Here is a 17,618-nt window from a genome sequence, read left to right on the forward strand (position 1 = left end):
TTATTCCTCTCGCGCTTATTGGATATGAGGTGATTATAGCAAACACGGAGCTACGTGCCTCGTTGGCTATCTATCATCATCTCATATCCAACGCGCGCTCGTGGAACAATTGTTAAATATAATCACCTCAAGTGCAACCAATCAGCGCAGAGAACTTTCATTATTCACCTCATTATTAACCTATGTAATACTACTAAAAAGATTTAACAATGAGGCAGTAGCAGTCATTTTTGAGAAGGGATACCTTTAGTAATATCCTTTTCAGAAGCCTTGGAAGGACGGAATATTTTGGTAACGGGCGAGGCATATTTGCTTGGCAAACGAATAAAAGAATGAATCCATAAAAGCACTAACAACAATCTTCATAAACCTGTACTCATTTGCATGTACTCAATTTTAATTTGATCAAAATACTAACGAATATTGCGAGCTTATTATGTCCTACGTTTACGTTTCCTATGTCTTCTGTAGTTGTTCAATGTAGTAGCGACGAAATAAAATTATGGCGACCATAAAAATAAACAGATCCAACAAAAGCATCGATCACTATGCAAACTTCAAAGTTAAACAGAATACTGACGTCAGAATGATACTGGGCATTCTCAGCCTTATTAGAAGTCTGATATACTTAAAATTCCAGAATACTACTAATGTGTCAATTGTTTAATTTTGAGTCAAGTCAAGTAGATGATGGGTAGTAGCCTTTTAAGGCTACTAAAGATGTGAAAAATGAGATCAATACGGGCTGACTCATCGTCCATCAATCGTAGATAGAACTGCAGTGCCGGATCCAACAATTGCACTTGTATTAACGCAATCAGTTCCGTTCCCGGAAGAGGGAAATCTATCACATCTCATTTGTTCTGGCCATGCGAAGCCAAATTGCTTCATAACACCAATGCAGCCATTTTGAACTCGGTGGCAAAGCTCCCTGCATGGTAAAGTTGGACCGTTACAGCGAGGAGCGTAGAGAGAACACAGAAATAGGGCCATTTCCGGTGAACAACTGACCGCCACAAGTGGAAAGAATTGGTTGACCTTTAACCTTGCCTCGTCTTGGGTGACATGTTTCAAGTCGTTGGGAAACTGTGTCTTGTTATAATGCAAACCCTGACAAAGTGAAATGTTCAGGTGCTCGCATTTACCTACAACAAGACAACAATAAACAGTTGTAGTTACAAAAAAAGACTACGTGTAACTCAGCTGTTTGGTAGACCTTTTGGCAAGCCTACAACCCCTACAAAATTTGGGAGAAATTAAAGTTTCTCGTACCCAAGCAAAATTAATGTTCATTAGGAATATCTTATCATTACGGCCCCCACCACAAATGTTGTAGCTCGGCTGGGTTATTTTTGCTACCAAATGAGCAACATTGTGTTGGATTAGGCGATCATGGTCGAAAGGACGAATAATGGGGAGGGTCTCTACTCTTGGGTTGTAGGGTTTGTACGGTTGTTGCAAAAGGTTGTTCCCTCCTATGGAGCCACGCTTTGGTAGAAAGGTCTCAGAAGAAAAAACTCAAAAGCCAAAAAAACGATTATTGTGTTCCTTGAAAAGGTTTTTAAGCAATCCTTTTGGCATGCATGGCAAAAAACATTGAAATAATTTCAATGGTGGTTTGATGTATAAAAGTAAAGTAAAGCAAAGTAAAGCAACCATATTTAACGTCGATAACTCGTAACAGTAATTCAACTGACAAACCTGAGGTCGACGGTGCGCTCATTTTACTCCCCCCTGTTCCGTTTTACGGGTATTTAAAGCTACTTAAGCTACACAGAACAGAAAGAAGTCGAAACACGGATGTGAGATCCGGGAATCGAACTCAGGACCTCTTGCTCCAAGGCCGCGCACTAACCGACTGTGCCTTGTGTAGTCGTTGAGTCACGACAGATGCAAATCGAAGCGTTTGTCAGAATACTTACCACCAGTTTCCATCAGGTAAAGATATTGAGGTCTGTTACTTATACTAGAAGCACACGACCTTGAAGCGTGTGACTTACGTACATACATACTTTATTTATTCCAGAAGCAAACTATATAATTTATACAGTTAAAAACTAAGAAGAACGCTGATTTTCCTTCGATTTCAAAAGAATCAACTTGGTCGAAAATAGTGGTTCACATCACCCTAAGTTTTGTTATAAGTACTTCTAGAAAAGGAAGTTAAGAGGTTATCCCAACTCTTTTCCTTGGAACAAAGATGGCGATTTTAGGACACCAACTTAATGCCAAAATATGGACAAAAATAAGATCGAAGCTGCACGCGCGGGAAAATGCACGAGCTACGTTACATCCAAATGAGGAAATTTTAAATTTTAAAAACCCCAGCTCTGAACCTTCTGGTCATATTTCATCATGAGGGCGCTAAGAAGGTGATTCTGTCGCAGAGTTTAAATCTTGATAGAATGAAACGATGACACCCCACAATATAACTATCACGATGACTAACACAAGACCTGCATCTCTTCTGAAACTAAGGTTTAGTTGTAAAGGTCTTGAAAGTTTAGTCAAAATATGTTACAGATTAAACACGTTATCAGGTCATTCGCTGGCGATGCAAGTAAGATAAATTATGTCATCAGCATAACAGCCACAGCAATAATCACAAACCATCTTCCTCTAGGCTTAATGTTTCAGCTGGTTAAACTGATTCAAATAGTTTGGAAACATTGTCATGTTGTATGAAAGGTCTTTGCAGAGTGGAATAGTAATACTTTTTCACATTTTCTTACAAATAGATCATGTTAGCTCTTACAGCTATCTGACATATAACCAAAGAAGCGAAATTTATAGAAAGGATTTAGGTTAATGTGTGGCATGTACAGAAATAATTCGTCATAAATTGGTCAGTTGGTTAGACACGTTCTGCTAGTGAGACATTTTAGCAGGCCATTTCATCACTATCATCGTCATCATCGTCACTTATCACAGTGACCTTATCACAGTTTAACCAGCTGAGATTAGCATTTGACATTTATTGGGAAATTACACGATTCGGATTTCTTAATGTGATCTCTGCACAGTTAACCATCATGAGTGGAAAGAATTGATTTTTCGAATTCTTACAATGCGTGATTCAAATAGTTTGGACACAGTGTCATGTTGTATGGAAGGTCTCTGCAGAGTGGAATAGTAATCCTTTCACATTTTCCTAAAAATGTATCGTGTTAGCTCTTAGACAGGCCATTTCATCACTATAATCGACTTCGTCGTCACCTGTCATAGTTGTTAAGAGGTTAGCATTTGATATTTATTGGGAGATTAAACGCTACTGATTTCTTCACGTCTTTTAACGATGCTCCAAGCTAGCGCACTCAAAGACAAAACTGTTTTAAAACCTGAGGTGTTATCGCAGGCTTTGTAAATAGGCTTAACTTTAAGTTACCTGTGCTACTGTCGGATAGTAACGACGATTGAACTGTCTTGTTTGGTCTGCTGAGGCAAATCGCGCTACCATTTGCTTCGGGAAACTGTTCACATGCCATACTCTTCGGCCACGCAAAACCATATTCTTTCATCAGAGGTTCACAGCCCTTCCTAACTCTGGAGCAAAGACTTCTGCAAGGAGGTAGTGAGTCCTTCGAATGTACGCACGGTGGTGCATAAAGGGAGCACAGAAAAAACTTTATTTCATCTGCACAGTTAAGCTTCACCAGTGGAAAGAATTGGTTGACTTCAAGAGCTGCCTCTTCTTGCAGTGTGTGATTGAAATAGTTTGGAAACATTGTCATGTTGTATGGAAGGTCTTTGCAGAGTGGAATAGTAATCCTTTCACATTTTCCTAAAAATATATCGTGTTAGCTCTTACAGCTATCTCACATATAACCAAAGAGGCCAAATTTATAGCAAGGATTTAGTTGAATGCGTGACATGTAAAGAAAGAAAAAACATTTTAAACGTCAGACATTGGTCGTAAATTGGTCACTTGGTTAAACACGTTTTCTTTGTGAGACATTTCAGCAGACCATTTTATCACTATCATCGTCATCTTCGTATCTTCGTCACTTATCATAGTTGTTAAGAGGTTAGCATATTTGACACTTATTAGAAGATTACAAGGTACTGATTTCTTCATGAATTTTTATGATGCTTTAAGCTAGCGCAATCAAAGAGGAAAGTATTTTCGCAGGCTTTATAAATAGGCTAAACTATAAGTCACCTTTGCTACTGTCGGATAGTAGCGACGATTGAACTGTCTTGTTTGGTCTGCTGAGGCAAATCGCTCTACCATTTGCTTCGGGAAACTGTTCACATGCCATACTCTTTGGCCACGCAAAACCATATTCTTTCATCACAGGTTCACAGCCCTTCCTAACACTAGAGCAAAGACTTCTGCAAGGGGGCAGTAAGTGGTTCGTATGTACTAGGCAGGGTGGAGCATAAAGGGAGCACAGAAAAAACCGCAAATCTTCTGCACAGTTCATCTCCACGAGTGGAAAGAATTGGTGGACTTCAAGAGCTGCTTCTACTTGCGATGCGTGATTCAAATAGTTTGGAAACATTGTCATGTTGTATGGAAGGTCTTTGCAGAGTGGAATAGTAATCCTTTCACATTTTCCTACAAATAGATCAGGCTATCTCTTACAGCTACGTCACATATAACCAAAGAGGCGAAATTTTATCGCAAGGATTGACGTGAATGCGTGGCATGTAAAGAAAAAAAGATTAACCTCAGTAATTGGTCATAAATTGGTCAGTTGGCTAAACACGTTCTGCTAGTGAGACATTTTAACGGGCCATTTCATCACTATAATCGTCTTCGTCGTCACTTATCATAGTTGTTAAGAAGTTAGCATTTGACATTCAAGTATTGGGAGATTACACGCTACTGATTTCTTCACGTGTTTTAATGATGCTCTAAGCTAGCGCACTCAAAGACAAAACTGTTTTAAAACCTGAAGTGTTATCACAGGCTTTGTAAATAGGCTTAACTATAAGTTACCTGTGCTACTGTCGGATAGTAACGACGATTGAACTGTCTTGTTTGGTCTGCTGAGGCAAATCGCGCTACCATTTGCTTCGGGAAACTGTTCACATGCCATACTCTTTGGCCACGCAAAACCATATTCTTTCATCAGAGGTTCACAGCCCTTCCTAACTCTGGAGCAAAGACTTCTGCAAGGAGGTAGTGAGTCCTTCGAATGTACGCACGGTGGTGCATAAAGGGAGCACAGAAAAAACTTTATTTCATCTGCACAGTTAAGCTTCACCAGTGGAAAGAATTGGTTGACTTCAAGAGCTGCCTCTTCTTGCAGTGTGTGATTGAAATAGTTTGGAAACATTGTCATGTTGTATGGAAGGTCTTTGCAGAGTGGAATAGTAATCCTTTCACATTTTCCTAAAAATATATCGTGTTAGCTCTTACAGCTATCTCACATATAACCAAAGAGGCCAAATTTATAGCAAGGATTTAGTTGAATGCGTGACATGTAAAGAAAGAAAAACATTTTAAACGTCAGACATTGGTCGTAAATTGGTCACTTGGTTAAACACGTTTTCTTTGTGAGACATTTCAGCAGACCATTTTATCACTATCATCGTCATCTTCGTATCTTCGTCACTTATCATAGTTGTTAAGAGGTTAGCATATTTGACACTTATTAGAAGATTACAAGGTACTGATTTCTTCATGAATTTTTATGATGCTTTAAGCTAGCGCAATCAAAGAGGAAAGTATTTTCGCAGGCTTTATAAATAGGCTAAACTATAAGTCACCTTTGCTACTGTCGGATAGTAGCGACGATTGAACTGTCTTGTTTGGTCTGCTGAGGCAAATCGCTCTACCATTTGCTTCGGGAAACTGTTCACATGCCATACTCTTTGGCCACGCAAAACCATATTCTTTCATCACAGGTTCACAGCCCTTCCTAACACTAGAGCAAAGACTTCTGCAAGGGGGCAGTAAGTGGTTCGTATGTACTAGGCAGGGTGGAGCATAAAGGGAGCACAGAAAAAACCGCAAATCTTCTGCACAGTTCATCTCCACGAGTGGAAAGAATTGGTGGACTTCAAGAGCTGCTTCTACTTGCGATGCGTGATTCAAATAGTTTGGAAACATTGTCATGTTGTATGGAAGGTCTTTGCAGAGTGGAATAGTAATCCTTTCACATTTTCCTACAAATAGATCAGGCTATCTCTTACAGCTACGTCACATATAACCAAAGAGGCGAAATTTTATCGCAAGGATTGACGTGAATGCGTGGCATGTAAAGAAAAAAGATTAACCTCAGTAATTGGTCATAAATTGGTCAGTTGGCTAAACACGTTCTGCTAGTGAGACATTTTAACGGGCCATTTCATCACTATAATCGTCTTCGTCGTCACTTATCATAGTTGTTAAGAGGTTAGCATTTGACATTCAAGTATTGGGAGATTACACGCTACTGATTTCTTCACGTGTTTTAATGATGCTCTAAGCTAGCGCACTCAAAGACAAAACTGTTTTAAAACCTGAAGTGTTATCACAGGCTTTGTAAATAGGCTTAACTATAAGTTACCTGTGCTACTGTCGGATAGTAACGACGATTGAACTGTCTTGTTTGGTCTGCTGAGGCAAATCGCGCTACCATTTGCTTCGGGAAACTGTTCACATGCCATACTCTTTGGCCACGCAAAACCATATTCTTTCATCAGAGGTTCACAGCCCTTCCTAACTCTGGAGCAAAGACTTCTGCAAGGAGGTAGTGAGTCCTTCGAATGTACGCACGGTGGTGCATAAAGGGAGCACAGAAAAAACTTTATTTCATCTGCACAGTTAAGCTTCACCAGTGGAAAGAATTGGTTGACTTCAAGAGCTGCCTCTTCTTGCAGTGTGTGATTGAAATAGTTTGGAAACATTGTCATGTTGTATGGAAGGTCTTTGCAGAGTGGAATAGTAATCCTTTCACATTTTCCTAAAAATATATCGTGTTAGCTCTTACAGCTATCTCACATATAACCAAAGAGGCCAAATTTATAGCAAGGATTTAGTTGAATGCGTGACATGTAAAGAAAGAAAAAACATTTTAAACGTCAGACATTGGTCGTAAATTGGTCACTTGGTTAAACACGTTTTCTTTGTGAGACATTTCAGCAGACCATTTTATCACTATCATCGTCATCTTCGTATCTTCGTCACTTATCATAGTTGTTAAGAGGTTAGCATATTTGACACTTATTAGAAGATTACAAGGTACTGATTTCTTCATGAATTTTTATGATGCTTTAAGCTAGCGCAATCAAAGAGGAAAGTATTTTCGCAGGCTTTATAAATAGGCTAAACTATAAGTCACCTTTGCTACTGTCGGATAGTAGCGACGATTGAACTGTCTTGTTTGGTCTGCTGAGGCAAATCGCTCTACCATTTGCTTCGGGAAACTGTTCACATGCCATACTCTTTGGCCACGCAAAACCATATTCTTTCATCACAGGTTCACAGCCCTTCCTAACACTAGAGCAAAGACTTCTGCAAGGGGGCAGTAAGTGGTTCGTATGTACTAGGCAGGGTGGAGCATAAAGGGAGCACAGAAAAAACCGCAAATCTTCTGCACAGTTCATCTCCGCGAGTGGAAAGAATTGGTGGACTTCAAGAGCTGCTTCTACTTGCGATGCGTGATTCAAATAGTTTGGAAACATTGTCATGTTGTATGGAAGGTCTTTGCAGAGTGGAATAGTAATCCTTTTACATTTTCCTACAAATAGATCAGGCTATCTCTTACAGCTACGTCACATATAACCAAAGAGGCGAAATTTTATCGCAAGGATTGACGTGAATGCGTGGCATGTAAAGAAAAAAAGATTAACCTCAGTAATTGGTCATAAATTGGTCAGTTGGCTAAACACGTTCTGCTAGTGAGACATTTTAACGGGCCATTTCATCACTATAATCGTCTTCGTCGTCACTTATCATAGTTGTTAAGAGGTTAGCATTTGACATTCAAGTATTGGGAGATTACACGCTACTGATTTCTTCACGTGTTTTAATGATGCTCTAAGCTAGCGCACTCAAAGACAAAACTGTTTTAAAACCTGAAGTGTTATCACAGGCTTTGTAAATAGGCTTAACTATAAGTTACCTGTGCTACTGTCGGATAGTAACGAAGATTGAACTGTCTTGTTTGGTCTGCTGAGGCAAATCGCGCTACCATTTGCTTCGGGAAACTGTTCACATGCCATACTCTTTGGCCACGCAAAACCATATTCTTTCATCAGAGGTTCACAGCCCTTCCTAACTCTGGAGCAAAGACTTCTGCAAGGAGGTAGTGAGTCCTTCGAATGTACGCACGGTGGTGCATAAAGGGAGCACAGAAAAAACTTTATTTCATCTGCACAGTTAAGCTTCACCAGTGGAAAGAATTGGTTGACTTCAAGAGCTGCCTCTTCTTGCAGTGTGTGATTGAAATAGTTTGGAAACATTGTCATGTTGTATGGAAGGTCTTTGCAGAGTGGAATAGTAATCCTTTCACATTTTCCTAAAAATATATCGTGTTAGCTCTTACAGCTATCTCACATATAACCAAAGAGGCCAAATTTATAGCAAGGATTTAGTTGAATGCGTGACATGTAAAGAAAGAAAAAACATTTTAAACGTCAGACATTGGTCATAAATTGGTCACTTGGTTAAACACGTTTTCTTTGTGAGACATTTCAGCAGACCATTTTATCACTATCATCGTCATCTTCGTATCTTCGTCACTTATCATAGTTGTTAAGAGGTTAGCATATTTGACACTTATTAGAAGATTACAAGGTACTGATTTCTTCATGAGTTTTTATGATGCTTTAAGCTAGCGCAATCAAAGAGGAAAGTATTTTCGCAGGCTTTATAGATAGGCTAAACTATAAGTCACCTTTGCTACTGTTGGATAGTAGCGGGTAGACTAGTTTATTAGTCATTTTAACATATATACCTTGTACTTCTTACACGGTATGGCGGAAAACCACCTTATTGAACCATTTACCGCGTTTGAAATAAAGTTGATTAATTGATTGATTGATTGATCTATCGGTTTTTTGATTGATTGATTGATTGATTGATTGATTGATTGATTGATTGAAGCTCCTCTGCGCAAGACGACCTGTCGTCTGATTGCCATCTCTAGGTGGGTGGAGGCTAGTAATTCCGCCCTTATTTGAAGGTATAATTCTCTTGACTGGAACAAGTTTTCGTCTGTGGACTAAATGATGGAAAATAAATCATTCGATTACCAAATACCTTGTTGTGAAATAGGCTTTTGCTTTCCCTTGATCTGTTGCTGGAGGGTGATTGCTCTCTTGGTCAAATTGGAGGTCAGGCTGGCTTCGTGGTGTCTTTTTGCATCCTCATCTGTTAAACAAAAACTCGTTTTACAGCGGTTTGGTCTCTCTTTTGTTCAAAATTGGGCTTCTTGTTTATCTTCGTTTCCTCTTTTCTTTACTTTATGATAATGTCAGCAGACAGTCTGTTTTAAAAGAAACTCTTGTTGAAGTTCGAAATAAGGTTGGGGAAACATAACAATAGAACTGTCCGATCGGAAATCTGAAGCAGGCTTTCACTATGTTTGTCTGCTATTGATGATATTGTACTGCAAAAAGCCTTTTTTTCTGCATGGATGATAAAAAATGGACACAAAAGTTAAACGTTTTTCTAACTTGTCAATCTTAGTTCCGGGGTTCACACGCATATCATTTTAGAAAGTGTACGTTGGAAGAATACTTTTTACAATGCGCTTTAGTCTGTCATGGTTATCTCATTCATTCTCGCAGTTGCATGCGACCTAGCAAGACTTCTGCAGTTTTTCAAAGAATAAAAGAGAATATGCCGTACTAAAATAAGAACTTTGAAAAAAAAAGATCCACACTCGCTTAACGCTGTTCTTAACTTTGAATCTGAAAGTAATTGAGTTTAACGAGAAAGAGAGCGCTTTACGCTGATGAAGATTTTGGCGAGCGACATTGGATGAGATAGATGAAGCAATTAAAATCTACAAGAATATAAATTGAAAAGTAATTTTCTGCGAGATCACCTTCCAAGTTTGCGATAACTTTGTGAATCAAAAATACTCCAGAAATCAAGACGATAACAACCAATGTCAGCAAAATAACAGCAGTGATCGTTAATCTTCTGGCTCTTGCCGATGGAGCCTTGCTGGCTTCTTCCAAAGCTCGATTTGTGCGAGATGAAGACATTTTTAGTTGCTTCCAGGAGCAGGACCTGCCTAGTTTCTGCTTACTCCCAAAAAATTTGTCAGCGGGAGCTTTTATACGAAAGTTGAGTGGCTTATGCTTTGTTCTCTTATTACACATTTGACGTCACCGAAGATCATAACGCTGGGCAAGCTTGAGCAAGAAAGGTTACAAATATCTTACATGCCCAGTCTCGTCGCATTAATATGTACATGATATAATATAACATAAAATCAGGTAATTTTTTGGCCAAAAAAGGAACGCGGCTTTACTCGTGCCGTATGTTCGTCTGGTCAGGCCGGATAACGAACAAAAGAAGCCATCTGAGGTTTTATTATAAAAAGGCTCGAAAAATTGAGAATTTAGCTGTTCACAGCAATTTGCTTCATCAGATCATTTCTTTCAACAGTCTTTTATTTAAGGCGGAACATCGCACAAAAACGGACAGGACAATTTGCGCACGTCGTCTGAAAGCGAAAAAATTACGAACTGTAAACCCAGTTTTATTCATTGATCACAGCGACTACTTCGTTTTGCACAGATAAGTGATAGAGGTCCAGCGAAAAAGTCCACGCTTGATGACCACCAGCCACACATCGATGCGGCATTCTTCTATTTAATTAAGAATTTTCGTTTCTTTCCATGATGGTTGTTTTGTATTAGAAAGCGGTCGACAGAGATCGTGACAGCGGCTTTAGCGGTCTATATAATTATAATTCAAATGTGGGGGATACTGGAAAGGGTTACGTAAGGAAGATGTTTCCTTGGAGGACGTGGTTTTTTTCCCGGTATTTTTCAAGCGAAAGGGTCGAACAAATCAGTTTGTAATGTAGTACTAACATGCTCTCACAAGAAATCTTATCGGGGACGGATTTTTTAGTTCTCTTTTCTACGTCACTTCCGGTTAATGACATGACCACGCTTGATTGAAGGAAGACAAGACTGCACGCAACTTCTGTTTTTATTTAGGTTATTAGCCATCTTTTTTTATCAACTTGAACTGGGGTAAAGAGTAGCCCTTAAAGTAGCTTATTAGCAGGGAGGTGTTACGAGATCTCTACTGGCTTAGAGGAAATATACGGACGAATACAAAAAAAACTACTCGATCAAGGGTTAGAATTCACATTCCTCTTGGTCTGCCACAACCCCAGAGGAAGGGGGGAAGGGGGGGGGGGGTTCTCCAAGAAAAATTGGGTAGGGGTGTGCGGCCCGCTTCCCAAAACCCTTACCCTATTTATGACCGAAATCTGCGATTTGCCCTAACCCTATTTATGATTAAGAAAATAACAAAAACAGCGGTGATAAAAATTGTATTCCAACGCATTTTTATAAAACTTGACGTTTCGTATGCTAGTCAACACACATTTTCAAAAGTGACCTTTACAATTTTTGAAAACTGTATATATATATATATATATATATCGTAGACAATAGGGGTCTGGAACCTAGACTGAGAAAAATGATCTGCAGCAGTACGTGTCTAGACATAATGAGAAGTAATAGCTAAAACAACAAAAACTTCTCACTACTAATATTGACATTAAGGGAAGGCTTTAGCTGTCTCTTTAATTTTGCAGTGAAAGTCAGTTTTTCCGGACGCTAAAATGTCAAAGTGATCCCATTTAATGTCGTGGCCAGTGGTTTTCACATGATCAGCAATGGCTGATGAATGGTCACTTTTAGCTAGGGCCTTGAAATGATCTGTTTTTCTGTCGTAGAGTCTTCGTTTTGTTTTGCCAATGTAGAATTCATCGCAGTTCCAGCAGACAGCTTTATAGACGACCTTGGACCTCTGAGATCGGTTCAAGCGATCTTTGTATGGGAAAAAGGAGTTGATGCGGCGTGTGTTTTGGAATATGATCTTGAGATTGACGAAAGAGTAGAAATTGTATACGCAGGATTTCAGACGTTTCGTGACTTGGTTACTGTGAAGACCTAAGTAGGGAAAAACGATTAAGATATCTTTTTTGGGGACTGTAGCTTGAACAGGGTTATTTGATTTGTTTTCATTTTTGTTCAATACATCGTTAATGTTGAACGAGATAACGCCTTGTGGGTAACCAAAAATTTGATACCCAATTTATGACAGGCGTGACCGGCATGACAGGCATGACCGAAATTTGCGATTTTCCCTAACCCTATTTATGACCTGACCAAAAATTTGATACCCAATTTATGACCTGACCATTAAATCAATACCCTGTTGCAGACCTGCCTTATAATTATTTCCCTAGTTCAGACCAATGTTAAAGGCAGTGTTTATCTGCTTTTATTAGGTGTAGGTTACATGATAAAGAAGTAGCTTCTAAATAAAAAACGAATTCAAGACTAGAGTGCAAAAATCGATACCCTATTTATCACCATAATGGCGGAAAATTGGCCAAAATCGATACCCTATTTATGACCAAAACGGCTGAAAAACCCTACCCTTTGAGGCCGCACATACCTATATAGCCCATATAAGGGAGTACCCCCTTCCCCCCACGGGGCCACAACGTACGTGAACCAACGTAAACTTCAATTCTTAGCTAACTTGCCTCTTCCTTTGCAATTCCTTTATAGTATGGAGAGAATTAGTTCTGTTTACTTTACAAATTATTATACTTTGTTGATTATACCATAGTTAGTACTACTAACTATGATTATACTCTACACTATATTCCTACAACACACATTTCTTTTTTTCCGTGAGTGTATAATCGTAAGCATTTCGTGGGACCTTATACATCGCTTGTCTGTGAAACTGACGAATGGCGCAAAGCAGAATGGAGAAAATGACCGAAAAAGGCGGCTCAACACCAAGTGCTATTTTTTGGTCAATAAAGATCATAGGTTTTTTCGGGTCTACAAGTTTCACTCTAAGTGGGTGAAACTTACTAGAGCTGGAAAAACGGGATGCTCTCGCAGGCTATGAGATCACTGATCACTTAGGCATACGGCTTTTCAAAAAGAGGTATTAAGCTTTAATTCTAAGCATTTTCCAAGCCACTGATCTCGGAAAATTTTTATCAAACTGAGCTCGAAAATGTGGTATTTCAACGCATGTTCTTTAAAAGAGAGTCGATTCGTTTACATTCAGATCGATGTTTTTACAATCACAATTTACTTGTATTTTTACTTAGTATATATGCTGCGGAACACTACTTAAATAATTGTCCGCATGAGCTGTTGCTTCAGTTCCATCTTTAAATCTTTCGTACCCTGACCGCTTGTGAAGATTCCTCTCTCAGCCTGCAAAAAACGACATCGTTAATTAAAATAAGTAAATGGAAAAAGTTGGGATCAGATTTCAGCTTATCTGTCAGTTTCAGTAACAGACAAACAGGAAAATATTCAAATTGACGGAGTAGATTTTCCTAGACAATACTCAACTGATTTATTTAATTACACAATCAACACAACACAATCAAAACGGAAGTAGATCTCGCTGACTGGAAGTAACGTATATGTCACGAATTCTCTCTAACACTACCTATTGCTTGGGAGACTCCGAGTGCAAACTGGTCGTTCCAAAGCCGCACACTAATTTTCTGAAAAATAGGTTTGGTTATATTGGCGCGGTGCTATGGAATAGCCTGCCTATCGAATTGCGGCAAGCAGGTACTCTGAGTGCATTTCGTTCAGGCTGCAGCGGCTTCTATTAGCTATAATCAGTATTTTAATACACGCGGCACTCCTGGAAAGCAAGTTAAATAATTTTTACTTTATTACTCTTTAAATTATAAATTGTGAGTTATAGATTAGAATTGTAATATATGTACTTAGAGTGTAGATTGGTAGATGGTGTATATATTTGCGTTCGAGGTACGAGAACGCAACACCTAATTTGTGTTGTAAGGGAAGTTTTTTCGAGATTGCATTTTCGTCGACACACTTTTGCCTCGCTTTGAGGCGCTTGGTTACGTTTTGCCTCACTTTGACGAACTATCGCACGTGGTGATTTGTGCGTCGTCGGCGTTCATTATTCTAGCGTTTGGTGAGGTGTGATAATCTTCCATCGTTCATCGTTGAAAAGAGCTGAAAGATTGCTGAAGGTCTGTCAACTGAAGTCGGTAAAATTTTACTTTGGATTAAGCATGGTTCGTCACTGTCCTTGGAAAATGTGTGCGACTCCTCGCGCTTGCATCAAACCGGTTCGTTTTGCTCGGCGGCCGTTGTGCCACAAAGTGAATCTACCGAGTTGTGTAGCTTGGCGGCCGTTGTGCCACAAAGTAAATCTACCGAGTTGTGTAGCTCGGTGGCCGTTGTGCCTCAAAGTAAATCAATCGAGTTGTGAAGCTTGGCGGCCGTTGTGCCACAAAGTAAATCTACCGAGATATGACGCTCGTCGGCGTGCCATTTCATCATGACTTGTGATATTTACGGCATTGAAATCAACAAACTGAATTTATTTTGTCCAAGCGTTCAGCACAGAAAAGTAATCTTAGGTCTTTAATACCACAAGCTGAAAAGACTTGCAAGTAATAGTTTCATTTTAGAGTAATTTTCAGTAGTTGTCTACTTGTAGAATTCCAAATAAATAGTTAATGATTACGTCTAACAAGTTGTCACGTTCATAGATGCAGTACAGTGGAATTAGATCGTTATATCGAGGTATCGTTATAACGAGACGCCCGATATAACGATATTGCCTTAAAATAACCGAAAATATCTTTATATCGGGGTAAAATTAACATGTGCTTTTTTACTACTGTACATATTGTTTAATTAAACTTGTAATGAGTATCAAATGACTCACAATTTGCAAAGCATTAGACGTTATCAAGGTTACACAACAAAGTCTGTGGTATGAATCGTAAAAGGGAAACAAAACAAAACAAAACTTAAACATTTGATGTTGTATCTGTGTACTGATGCTGTAATATCGTTATATCGGGGAAGATTTTACGCTCGGTACGCTAAGAACTCAGCGTTATATCGAGAATATCGTTATATTGAAGATCGTTATATCGGGGTTCTGTCCCATACATTTTACTGTAACTTTTGCCGGGACATAGCATGTTTATCTTTTTACCGGGGATATCGTTATATCGAGGATCGTTGTATCGGGGTTCCACTGTAATAACATTTCCCTATCGCACGAACCATCCACCCTCCCCCCTTAGTTGCTACCTGTACCAAACCTGTACCGTCCTACAAACATCGAACGCACTCGCCTAAGCTTCGATTACCCCTAGTTTATAATGCTTTATTTAATCCTGAGGAGTTTCACTTGTATAAACAAAGATTCCATTGACTTGACTTAAAAGGATTAAAATGCTTTCACTAGTCGGCCTAAAATAAACGTAATCACCTAGGACGTAACGATGATTTAGGCAATTTTTTTGAAAGGCACCCCTTTTATCTAACAAATAGAATAGAAGTTTCCTTACATGCGATGCAGGATCGACATAAAATTGAGATTATGATTGAAATACATCCCTTCCCACATGCTCACTGATCCAGTTTATTTTCACAGGGCTGTTCACCAAATGGTACCCCTTTTAGCTGACAAATAGAATAGAAGTTTTCTTACATGCGTTGCAGGAAAATCGACACAAAGTTGAGATTATGATTGAGTTACATCCCTTCCTACTAAACATAATTTCGAAAGTACAGGCCCACCGGTCCAGTTCATTTTCACACGTCTGTTCACCAAATGGACTTTGTTCACCTGCAACGAGAAATGAGATAAGCGGCATTGTTCAAACAAAAAGCCGTTTGTGGAGCTCTGGAGCATATCTTGCAGCAATCAGAACTTATTGTGTCTGAATCGCTGCCATAATGCACTGCAACGACATGTGGCTAGTTAAGGTAAGAACAGAGTATCAAATTACAAGTTTTAACTTACAGATTTTTTTTTAATTTGAAAGACAAACGTTCAAAATTAATCTAAGCTACCATGCAAAAAATGAGAAAAAATCACCGCCCGGAAGCAGTGATATAAACGAGTAAAGTTGCAAGATCCAATCTGGACCCCAGAGCTCTTCTCTTGACTGAGGGAGTGAAGAGTTCTGGGGAACCCTGAAACAAGGTGTCTTCTCATTGGTTTTCGTGAAGAACAATCAAAAGCGTCTCTAATTGGTGCATTCACGTTAGCACGAAGAGTGAGCAGGCGCCGTAAGGTTCAAATAGCCAATTTTTGGCTATAGGAGCCCTTACGGCGCATGTTCTCCTACATAGAGTTTCCCAGAGCCTTGGGTTGATCCATAGACAAGAATATGCAACATCAGGAAAAATGAAGGGGTTACAAGATCAGTATTTACGCATGCGTCACCCGCTCATTCGAGTCCGCGCGCGAATGGAGGTACAGTCCAACACAAACGGATTTAAGTGACCGTTTGTTTAACTTTTCATAGTTTTTGTGAATTGGAGATGTATGTCTATTTATATTCCATATATATGGGAATTAGAAGAAAGATGAGCGAAATTAGCGGTATTTGTTTATTTCTGGTGACCCATTTTGAATCATGAGCTGACGGGAGCAGCTTTTAGAATATCATGTGTGGCTGGCTACACGAGGGATTTTTTGCTCGCGCTGGTGCTGCATGAAAATCGCAAACAAAGCTCAGTTTTGTCAACATTCGCCTTTTTCGAAGACCTTGCCAGCCTAGTCATGTGACTGACATTGAATGCCAGCCCAAATAGCTACTTTCTTCAATCTCTAAACATTGAGGTTACTAGTAATTACATTTGCAATTGCGTACTGTATCATTGCGTGGCCACGTCGACAAAACGAAGGATATAAAGAACGTTGATAAATTAGCGATAGCATTACCAAGATAATTCAAGAGCATTAACTTGATGACGTATTTTAGGCGATTACATTTGTTCTGCCTCAGAACTACTCTGTAGAGGTTTTAGTCAGACGATTCTCATTTTCATACCTTTGGGTTCAGAACCTGTTGTCTTCATTGTGGTTGATTGAACTTCTTTGCTTGGGGCTTTTGTGGGCAATCCAGTGGAAATTCCATTACATGTGATCATCAAAGTCATAAGCAGGGCTGACCTTATAAAAGACATTATATCATAACTGCCGCGTTCTATATTTCTCTTATTTGAACGATAAGCAGCAAGATGCAAAAGAGGTGTTCTCTGAAATGTTTTTCGAATACGCTGACGGAGCTCTTATACCGTGCAGAATGTTATTCTTGTGTGCAACACAATAGTTCTCTCAATTTCTCCTATTTGTTCGCATTCCTCTCGTACCGATGTACCAAAGTTCTTGTTAAGAATCTGTTTTTAGATGACATTGCTCAGTTTCATGCTGGCAATTTGTCTACCTAAGATCCAAAACAGGAAATACCCCATGACAATGGCAATAAACTGAAACATGAATCAATGCAATGTCGGCTAGATGCAGTATGGCGCCAGTCCGATGTGATTTGACGAGTGATTAATGACTGGGTGCTTGGTGCCTTGCGGCGGAGACAGCCGTTGCCAAAAACCATCCACTCGTCAAATATGAAATTCGTTTCTTTTTGCTAATGTGACTC

General features: G+C 39.3%; 1 protein-coding gene and 1 long non-coding RNA gene across 3 annotated transcripts; both read right to left on the minus strand.

The window, feature by feature from the left end:
- Positions 1-376: 376 nt before the first annotated feature.
- On the minus strand, positions 377-10,179 carry LOC138003263 (uncharacterized). Of its 2 annotated transcripts, XM_068849217.1 has the most exons (10): positions 9,984-10,179; positions 9,194-9,304; positions 8,055-8,450; positions 7,272-7,670; positions 6,498-6,893; positions 5,716-6,114; positions 4,943-5,338; positions 4,160-4,558; positions 3,386-3,781; positions 377-1,145 (listed from the first exon to the last, which is right to left on the minus strand). In XM_068849217.1, the coding sequence occupies exons 1-10, from the start codon at positions 10,144-10,146 to the stop codon at positions 751-753; spliced, it is 3,450 nt and encodes a 1,149-aa protein (XP_068705318.1). In that variant the 5' UTR covers positions 10,147-10,179; the 3' UTR covers positions 377-750. The 2 variants fall into 2 exon arrangements, with proteins under 2 accessions (XP_068705318.1, XP_068705319.1); XM_068849218.1 differs by lacking the exon at positions 7,272-7,670.
- A 1,009-nt stretch (positions 10,180-11,188) lies between these two features.
- Positions 11,189-17,379, minus strand: LOC138002838 (uncharacterized). The gene is made up of 3 exons (XR_011123342.1): positions 17,010-17,379; positions 15,659-15,796; positions 11,189-13,374 (listed from the first exon to the last, which is right to left on the minus strand). It is a non-coding gene; the product is annotated as an uncharacterized lncRNA (long non-coding RNA).
- Between the last annotated feature and the right edge of the window lie 239 nt (positions 17,380-17,618).

This window comes from Montipora foliosa, chromosome 5 (assembly GCF_036669935.1).
Source record: "Montipora foliosa isolate CH-2021 chromosome 5, ASM3666993v2, whole genome shotgun sequence".
NCBI classification, from domain to species: domain Eukaryota; kingdom Metazoa; phylum Cnidaria; class Anthozoa; order Scleractinia; family Acroporidae; genus Montipora; species Montipora foliosa.

Bases quoted from the DNA above. Each gene is read 5' to 3' on its own strand.
- LOC138003263 (XM_068849217.1), bottom strand. From the start codon at position 10,146: ATGTCTTCATCTCGCACAAATCGAGCTTTGGAAGAAGCCAGCAAGGCT. The intron at 8,451-9,193 runs GTATTTGGTAAT...ATATATTTTTAG, and splicing joins AAAGCCTATTTCACAACAAG to GAAAATGTGAAAGGATTACT. The intron at 1,146-3,385 runs GTAACTTAAAGT...GTCTTGTTGTAG, and splicing joins ACTATCCGACAGTAGCACAG to GTAAATGCGAGCACCTGAAC.